Genomic DNA, 9,679 nt, shown 5'->3' with positions numbered 1-9,679 from the left:
GTTTGTAGCCACAAAGATCTTCAACTTGGCTGATATTTTGTTTGGGCACCATGAAAATGAATGGCTTAGGCGTTCCTTAACATTTTGAATTATTCTTTTCTGGCTACTAGCCAGGTCACTGGGAAACCACAGGGCAGACTGGTTCTAGGTACATTAAGAAACACCAGTATGTGCTGGATGAAGCCATCAGGGTAAGGTGAACTTCTTGGGAACAGGTATGTGAGAATGTTGATCTGTGTGTATTACAACACAGATTCCAAATGACACAGAAAATAGCTTCCTTTATTGATTTATATAGAAACACCAGCATATTATTTTCTAAACAAAAAGCCTATGGATGTTTATAAAACATCAAAATCCCACCAGCATGGAACCAACCATCACTGCATCTTAACCTGAAAGCAGTACCTGGCAGAGATATCAGCAGACAACATGAGAGCATGGCAGCTACTAAGCAGCAGAGACCCAAATACTTACTGGCATCAGCTTCTGGTAATTTTTTTTTGCTGGGGGGGAGGGTATGAATTCTACAGCCAACGTCCATAAGGTCAAGTTAAACGTAGGGCTAGTTATCCTCCCCAGATTTTCCTGGCTTACAAGGTAGAAACAGCATTGGATTTCAAAAACAACCACACCCACAGCTATTGTCATATTTCTTAACACTCCTCTTCAGGAAGCCCAGGATTTTAAAGAACAGAACAATACATCAATCACATCTCCAAAATTGTGACTTTGTTCAAAGTTGGATTGCTTTACAGTCCTTTTCAGTCCAGCCCTGCCAGTGGTCAATTGTTTTGACCTTGCTTTGCAAAACCACACATATAGTTCAAATAACCCCTTTGTGATCTTCGAAAAGAGAATACAAAGGCATTACCAGGCTGAGAAAAAGCACAGCTACACATGGTAGCTAAAACATCTTTCCATTTAACAAACAAGTAAGTTTCTCTCAGAAACAACAATTAAATTATTCATCTCATAGCCCCCAAAAGAGCATCCTCTACAAGGGATTTATAATGTTGCTTCCAGGCACTGAGAAGATCAGCAGGCTTTAGCTATTTAATTTTAGTAAATACATTATCTCAATTGTGGGATAGGTCACTACTGACAATATTTGTGAATCAATGCTAATAAATTATTTGGGTAGTACTGGAATTTTTCAGATGCATAAAAACAGCTATATTGTCATATAAAACTTAGGCTAGCCCTGAACAGCATGGCTCAGTTGGTTGAGCATCGTCCCACAAAGTGAAAGGTCGCTGGTTCGAATCCTGGTCAAGGCACATGCCTGAGTTGCAGGCCTGGTGCCCAGTTGGGGCACATGCAAGAGGCAACCTGTCAATGTTTCTCTCCATCTCTTTATCCCTCTCTTCCCCCTCTTTCTAAAAATAAATAAATAAAAACTTTTAAAAAATTGGGCTAAATTAAGAAAACACAAAATAAACATCTTGGTTGTATATTCTAACATTGAAGGTCTGAAAAATAAGCTCCTAAAATGTGAGAAGGAATGAGCTGGAATGTAGGTATTCTCTGGTTCTCTTTTGCTTCCTGTGTTGATACAAAACACAAACTTCACAGGCCACCTCTGGATCTAACTCTTTAGCAGCAAGATCTGCCTATAACATTTGTTTCCCTGGGCTCTCTGTGGGTCATGATGAAAGTTAAGTCAGGAGAAGAAAACCTCAGAAGACCCACTGGGACCCCATTTGTTTGACCACTTCATGCTTTAAGTGTCTTAATCTATCATAGCCCCTACTCACAAGGTGAAGGTCATCTATACCACTGATGTATCTGAAAAATAAACTCTTGCAGCCAGGGGAATCAGAAACACCTTCTCCCCCTTTTTAATGGCCTTTACTATACATTAATGTGCCCAGCCAAGGGGGCACAGGGCAGAGCTTTCACTCGGGTCAGAAGGTTGTGGAACTCTTCCAGTGCCTGTGAATGTGCCATGGGGTTTAGTACCAGGTGTTGGAAGAGATTGACAGGCTCAGCATTCCGAAATTTCTTAGGAATTGGGATGGTCAGGGGCAGGAAGTTGTTACCAATGAGGAAATGATGGAGCAACCTTTGCTGGAGGCCACGGCCCAAGAACCAGAGGATGTCCTGGAGCCGCTGGGAGAGCATGCTGTGCTGCCAGTCTGTGAGAGGCAGCCACAGCAATAGGTGCATGAGGGCTGTTTTGAAGTGGTAAGAGGTAAGGATGGGACGGGATGCTCCCTGGGGTAAGCTCTGAAGGTCCCAGAGACTTAAAATGATCTGTAGGCACTTGAGGTGACAGGTGTTCTCTGGAGCAAAACGCCCTACCAGCTTCAGGAACAAGTGCTCACAGGCTGCAAAGGACTCAGGCCAATCCAAAGTGGTGAGCTGTTCCTGGTCAGGGGCCTGACTTACCAGGTAGACCAAGCTGTCTTCCCGTTGTACCCCCAGGACCAAATGAATTGAGAGAAAGCGGCCTGAGCGGTATTCCAGCCTGAGCTTGCAGGAGGTGGTTGATGGTGGGAGGCTGAGCTGAAAGTCATACTTGTGGGCCACGAGGGCCCAGGCAGTGCCCACCATGTTCCGGAACCACTGCACAGTTTTGCACACGTCCAAGTGGGAGCCGGTGCAGAGGGCTGCTTTGATGGAGCTGCTGCACTTGCCCAAGAGGGCTGAGTGGTCCCTGAAATGGTGCACCAGGCACAGCACATCCCCCAGAAGCTTCTCACGTTTGCACACACATTCCGACTCCACCAGCACACTGCCACAGCGGTGGCCTAGGGATGGATTCCTCATTTCCAGCACAAACATGGTGCCCTGGGGGGGAACAATGGGCACCAAGATATCAAATTTCTGGGTCTCATGGCAAGTTCCCCATTTCTCAAAGGCAGCCCCAATGCCCAGGCAGTCCTCCAGCTGGGGGTGAGCCTCCCGGCGGCTGAGCACCCGGCAGGCCTCAATGAGGTCGTCCACAAAGCTCTCCACAAACTCACAGGTGTAGGGCAGGTCACGGATGGCATTCTGGACATAGTGTTTGTGAAAGGATTCCAGGGCCTCCTGAGAAGGGAAGTTGGTAAGCCAGTTGTAGATGACGGGCACCACCCGGACTTCCTCCTCCTCCTCATCACTGCTCGAATCAAAGTCTGGCTCATGCTGCATGTTCTGTCGTAGAAGCTCAAAGACGAGAAAAAGGCAAAAGAGGCTGGCATTCCACATGTTTCCCAGCATCCAGCTCAGTGGCCCCTCCTGGCCCTTGGCCTGGAACGGCCACCCCATGTCTTTCCTTCCCAACACTAACTGGTCACTGGATATGTCTCCTCTCCAGAAGTCCTCTGCCTTCTGCCTCTGTTCAGCTGCTTGCTTTCTCTGTTCAAACTCTACCTCTAACTGGCGCATCTCCTCACTCATGCGCTTCTCCAGCTGCCGACTTCTGGCTAGCGTGTCCAGGTCCATCCGGTCATTGACCATCAAGGGGTGGTGAACAATATACATCACTGCCAAGAACAGAAGACTTACCACAGCCATGGAGGCCTCTGCATCTGGAGAAGTAGGAGGGTGGGAATCAATGGTGATCTTCAGAACTCATCTGCTCCCCAGTGCATATTTCACAGAGTCCTGGAACCCTAAATCCTGGAAGCCAATTGCCCAGAATGAACAGACAGCTCACAGAGCTGGGACTGGACAGAGCCAAGGTGGTCTGCCAGAGAGAAGGTTTGAGAGAAAGGGGGCAGAGGGATATACTACTCAGCGTCTCTACTGCTTTCCTTCCTTATGACGTGGGTTGTATTTAGGCTTCCAGACTGTGGACATGGGACTGCTTTCATTCCTGTGTAGGATGAGGAGGGGGATCTCTGTGGTAGGGTGGCCTCACCCAACTCAGGAGTCCACCATGGGCACAGGTGTGCCCTGCTGATCCCAAAGGCTCCCTTCCACGAGCAGGAAGTACTGGTCTGCCTGGGCAACAGCTTTTCTCTTGTCAGGCAGTCAGCCCAAGGCCCCACCTGTAGCATCCCACTTTCACTGTGACTTCACAGTCCTCAGTTCTCCTCACCCAGTGCCATTAGACTACTCAGCCTCTTCTCCCTGGTGCCCAGTGGGCCAACTCCCAGAGGGTGCCAGGGAGGCACAGTGCCCAGCCACCTCTCCACTGCTGCTGCTGTGCTCTCTAAGGTCCTAAGGGGATTGAGAGTTGCCTCATCTGGGCCCATAGGCAGGCACAGTTGCACCTCTCAACTCAGGAAACTTGTGAAGAACTGTATGCCCAAGGCCACCTGACAGCTGACAGTAGCTGGTGCCTCTGCCTCCCCACCCAGAGGCTTGAAGCTTCCTGCATTTACCCCACTAGTGCACAAGCTGGCTGGGCTCACCTAGATCATGAAGGACCAAGCCCAGTGGGCACTGAAGCCAGACGGGGGCCTTTCCTCCCTTTGGAACTTGGCCTTGCTCAGGCTCACCCAAGCCCCAGTAAAATTTACAAGGTACCTGGGGCTTTGGCTCAAAGCAGGGTGCTTCCTCTATTCATAGCCTCCCCAAATTCCATGCTCAGAGACCTGAAATTTTACGCGCCCAGCCTCCCTGGAGGACCTGGGCTAGATTTCTCACCATAGATGTCAGCGGGAACACAGTCTTAAAGGACCAGCACGGACTGACCGCCCCCGCCTACTTCCCCGCCGTGTGGGGGATCCTGGTTCCTCGCCGGGTCTGCCTCCAGGAGTGGTCCAGCTCCCCTCGCCCGGGGAGCACACCATGTCTGTCTCAGTGTCCGGTGATCTGTGCGCCGCTAGCGGGTGAGAACTCGAAGTGCTAACCGCAGTTCTGAGCGCGCCAGCCCGGCACAGGGACTACAGGCCCCGCCCAGCCCCGCCTAGTCCCTCGGTGCAAGCCCCGCCCAGCCCCTCCTACCACACCCGGGCAACCCAAGGCTCCGCCCACCCGGAGCTCATGGTCACCTGGTGACCGCCTGGCGCACCCGGCTCCTAGGGGTGGGTTCGCAGAGCGCTGAGGCTCCGGCCCCAGACTTGTAGCTAAGTCGTGCTCCTGCAGCTTCTCAGCACCCCGAGGGGTGGTGCGCGCGTGGGAGAGGGGGTGGGCGGGGACTGCGGTGCTGACCTCAGCTTCACTCAGCTGAGTTTAATAGAATGTAGACTAAAAAGGGGCCACATCCTCCTAAACCTGACAAGCCCAGTGGAGGCATGTTTGCTGGCCTTACAAACTCAGAAACGGAAAAGTAACCGCACAGGATGATCTGAAATGAATACTTTCTAACTAAAAGCAGTTCATGGCCTACCTAGAGTAGTCATGTCCTAGGTCAGTATTTTCCTTGACAAAGAGTCTTTACCTTAACTGAGCCTATTGTCTATTTGCATCTAAAATAACGTTCCTTGGGAATGTCTGAGTAATCCCTTTTTCTAGACCTCTCAGGGCATAATCTTCCACCCCAGCATAAAATAACATATCTCCTCATTGTTATTATTTTTCTTTTCTTCCCTTTTTTCTTTGTCTTTTTCTAATTATTATTATCATGTTAATTGTTACCTGTTAACTATCCTAACCCACCTCTATTAAAAAAAAGTATGGGTCTACTCCTTTTACTTTTTATCCAATCCCAGAGATGTTCATGTTTGCTTTCTCTCTGCCCCTTAATCTACCACCAATGGATTCCATGTAACCCCTTTACGTCTTCCCCTTTGATTCTGATGTATAAAATAAGTGGCAAAACTGGCATTCTCTGGAGCATTTTCTCAATCCATTGAGATGTTACTTCCTGGCAATCATCAGTTTGGCTCAAGTAGACTCACAAAAATTCTTACAGGTTTGGACATTTCTTATGTTGAAAGGAGAATACACGAATCTAGGTGTGAAAGTGATGGTGGCATGAGTAGGAATTGATGCAGGGAATATCATTCCCACTTTGGGCCTGTGCACAATAGTACAGATGAGGTGTTTTGTCAGCTTCCTTCATATACCTCACTCCTAGGCCACCCCCAGAGTCAGGCAGTTCTCCCCAGCTTCTTCTGGCTTTCACGATGGACTGACTACACAGCACCCAAAGACCTGACTGCAGGACTTGCTTGCCACTCATTAGGCATGTGGGAATAAAAATTCTAAACCTACGGTAGCTCTGCTTATGAGGTGGGTATATAAGAGAAAAATTTATAAAGTGTGGAGGTGGAACAAACCTTAGGATTAAAGTTAAAAATACCAACAGATGGATTTTCTTTAAAAAAAAAATTAACCTTATTTTTTCATTTAGTTTTTACATTTTTTACTGCTGTTCTATTACAGTTGTCCTATTTTCCCCCCATTGCTCTCCCCTGCCCCCGCTATCCCCTCTGCCATAGTCAATCTCCACTGTTGTCCATTTTCATGGGTCTATTTATTTTATTTTTTAGAGAGAGGGGAAAGGAGAAAGAGAGGGAGAGAAACATCACTGTGTGGTTGCCTCTCACTCACGCCCCCAACTGGGGACCTGACGTGCAACCTAGTCATGTACCCTGACTGGGAATCAAACCAGCAACACTTGGCTCGCAGGCCGACGCTCAATCCACTGAGCCACAGCATCCAGGGGTGGGTCATCTGTACTAGTTCCTTTTTAAAAAAATCTTTATTGTATTGTTTTACATGACCTTTTAGTCCCCTTATACCCCCCTCACACCCAGCAATTCTTTAAAAAAAAATAGATGTTATTCATTTGTTTTTAGAGGTGGGAAAGGGAGGGAGAAAGAGAGGGAGAGAAACATCATCGTTTTTAGTTGTTGCTCACATGCCCCCAACCCAACAAAGGACATGGTTGCAACCCAGGCAGGTGCCCTGACCAGGTTCACAGGGGACCTGGCTGCAACCCAGGCATGTGCCCTGCTTGGGAACAGAACTAGTGATCTTTTGGTTTGCTGGGGATGCCCAACACACTGAGTCACATCAGTCAGGGGCAGAGTGGACTTTCTGAAAAGGATCTCCAGAACATCTGGAAGGGCCCCAGCTTTCTGTCCTGTGTCAGCCACACAAGGAAAAAAGGAAAGGGTGATCTCTTGATAATAACTGAAGTTCTTCTGCTGAAAGACAAGTTTCAGGCCTCCTTATCCAGCAGCAATGAAGGGGAGGTGGGCCAAACAACTTTGATGCTACTTCCAAAAGTATTGGCTTAATTGCAGAGGGGGTGGAAAAGACTGTCTTCTGGATGACCATGACTGATGTTCCAAAGTTCCTCTTTATAAACTGCATGACAAAAAACAGACCATGGGCTGCTACTAAGCATTTAAGCGGTGATAATAAAATTCTCTATTATTTTTTATGTTATGATGTGACAATGTCGTGACAAAAAAACAAAAACATTTCAGAGCGTGCTAACCACTGGTGTTTAAAGCCAAGTGTTTAAAGATGTGTGTGTTCATGGTCAAGCAAAGGTTTGTTTTAAGAGTGGTTGTTGGGTTAGGAGACATTAGTTAAATCACGGTCTGCACAGAAATGAAGTTAGTTGTTAAACAGAATTAGAGACCCCAAGCTAAGAATTATTAAACCATGTAAAGATTACATTAAAATCACAAAAATGCCCTCAAGTAGTGGGCAGTTGTTAACCTGCTTTTCAGTGATTTTTCTTCTTCAGAATGATGTGAAATGACTGTTGGCTTAGTCAATGGGACTATTAGGAAATCAAGTCATTGGGACACCTCGTCACTCATGTTAATTGGTGGTTGTACACAGATGACATGTGGGTAAATTGTAGCAGTAGTTAGACTCTACTCTGGTGGAACTTACCCTCGTGAAGCAATGAAACAGTAGTTTTCCCCCAAAATAAATTTATTTTTATCATTTAAAAAGTGCACTATAAAGAACACAGAAAGTTAGTACCTACATAATCTACTCAATTCTGTCTTGGTCTCAAAATCTAAAGTTTGCTTAAGACTATTAGCCTTTCAGCCCTGACTGGTAGTGGTTCAGTGAATTGTGCACTGGCCTTTGAACCAAAAGGTCACCTGTTTGATTCCCTGTCAGGGTACATGACTGGGTTGCTGGCCAGGTCACCCGTTGGGGGCGTGTGAGAGGCAACTGATTGATGTCTCTCTTACATGTGGATATTTCTCTTCCTCTCTTTCTCCCTCCTTTCTCCTCCTGAAAATAAATAAAAAATGTATTTTTAAGAAAAGACTATTAGCTAGTTAGTGAGAACACTTTCAAAGACTCAAGAAAGTTGGGGAAAATGTCAATAATCAATTTATTAAAAGGCAAGTGATTCTGAGTGGTTTTTCTTGGTTCTTGATGAATTGGCAGTTTACTGATACTGCTCAGTTGTTGTTTATTCCAGAAGGTAGTGCAGACTTTGTAGTTACTGAAGAATTAGACTTATGAAAAATCTGCATAAAACAACCACAGGCAAGAATATTTCAAAGACATTGAAAAATCACTAATTCGGTACAACCTTAAATGGAACCTGCAGCAAAGCTGCACATGTGTTGCAACTAATGGTGGTAAAAATATATGTGAAGCAGGAAAAGGTTGAGGTGGACAAATGTACAAAGTCTGTGAAAATGTAAGCTGATTAAAGCCTGTGGTTATTCATTGTATTAGTCATCAACAGATACTTTATAGAAAATATTTGAATCTCTCATGAAATAGTGAACAATAGTGCCAATACGGAATTTTGTTCACTCTCCTGGACTTAAAAATCATCAGTTTGGTGAGTTTTGGCCAGAAATAGAAGCTAAATATCCTGATTCGCCCTTCTACACGTCAGTTTGGTGGCTTTACTACTGTAAAGTCTTACTGCAATTTTTTTGAGCTTGGAGCTGAGATTTAATTTTTTCTAAATGAGAACTGTCCTCAACTACTATTATCAAATACTGAATGACTTTGGAAGTTAACTTTTGTTGCAGACTTGATACTGTTTCCTAATGAATTAACCTAAAATCACAAGGCAAAATGCCATTTATATGTAAAATTTATATTGTGATGATCATTTCAACAAGTAACTTTAAATCACAAGCAATACACTTTTGTGTTGTCAAATGACAAAACAAAAAGTAAGATGACCATTCCCACATAAATTTTGCTGCAGAGATATTTTCTTTTTTTAAAGTATATTTTATTGATTATGTTGTTACAGTAGTCCCAATTATTTTCTTCCCTTTGCTCCCCTCTGCACAGTAACCCCTTCCTTCCAGCAATCCCACCCCCCTTAGTTCATGCCCATGGGTCATTCATGCATATAAGTTCTTTGGCTTCACCCTTTCCTATATTATTCTTAACTTCCCCCTGTCTATTTTGTACCAAACAATTATGCTTCATAATCCCTGCACCTTTTCCCCTTTCTCCCCTTTCTCCCTCCCAGCTGATAATCCTCCAAATGATTCCCATACCTATGATTCTGTTCCTATTCTGGTTGTTTGCTTAGTTTGTTTTCATTTTTATTTTTGTAGGTTCTGTTGTTGATAGTTGTGAGTTTGTTGTCATCTTAATGTTCATAGTTTTGGATCCTCTTTTTCTTAAATAAGTCACTTTAACATTTCATATAACAAGGGCTTGGTGATGATGAACTCCTTTAGCTGTACCTTGTCTGGGAAGCGCTTTATCTGCCCTTCCATTCCAAATGATATCTTTGCAGGACAGAGTAATCTTGGTTGTAGGGCCTTGCTTTTCATCACCTTGAATATTTCTTGCCAGTCCCTTCTTGCCTGTAGAGTTTCTTTTGTGAAATCCGTTGATAGTC

At 45.4% G+C, this 9,679-nt stretch overlaps 1 protein-coding gene across 3 annotated transcripts; it reads right to left on the bottom strand.

The window, feature by feature from the left end:
- Window positions 1-261: 261 nt before the first annotated feature.
- Window positions 262-4,796, bottom strand: ITPRIPL1 (ITPRIP like 1). 3 transcript variants are annotated; one of them, XM_090280360.1, is made up of 3 exons: window positions 4,579-4,796; window positions 3,493-3,606; window positions 262-3,150 (listed from the first exon to the last, which is right to left on the bottom strand). In XM_090280360.1, the coding sequence occupies exons 2-3, from the start codon at window positions 3,499-3,501 to the stop codon at window positions 1,855-1,857; spliced, it is 1,305 nt and encodes a 434-aa protein (XP_090136486.1). In that variant the 5' UTR covers window positions 3,502-3,606; window positions 4,579-4,796; the 3' UTR covers window positions 262-1,854. The 3 variants fall into 3 exon arrangements, with proteins under 3 accessions (XP_090136486.1, XP_090136484.1, XP_090136485.1); XM_090280358.1 differs by having other exon boundaries at window positions 262-3,606; XM_090280359.1 differs by having other exon boundaries at window positions 262-3,515.
- Window positions 4,797-9,679: the final 4,883 nt, after the last annotated feature.

Source organism: Furipterus horrens, unplaced genomic scaffold (assembly GCF_987537825.1).
Source record: "Furipterus horrens unplaced genomic scaffold, mFurHor1.1.pri manual_scaffold_6, whole genome shotgun sequence".
In the NCBI taxonomy this organism is placed as follows: domain Eukaryota; kingdom Metazoa; phylum Chordata; class Mammalia; order Chiroptera; family Furipteridae; genus Furipterus; species Furipterus horrens.
This window is presented reverse-complemented; position numbering and strand designations above follow the sequence as displayed.

What these genes read in the sequence shown, in the direction of transcription:
- ITPRIPL1 (XM_090280358.1), bottom strand. Translation starts at nt 3,501, where the DNA reads ATGGCTGTGGTAAGTCTTCTGTTCTTGGCAGTGATGTATATTGTTCAC.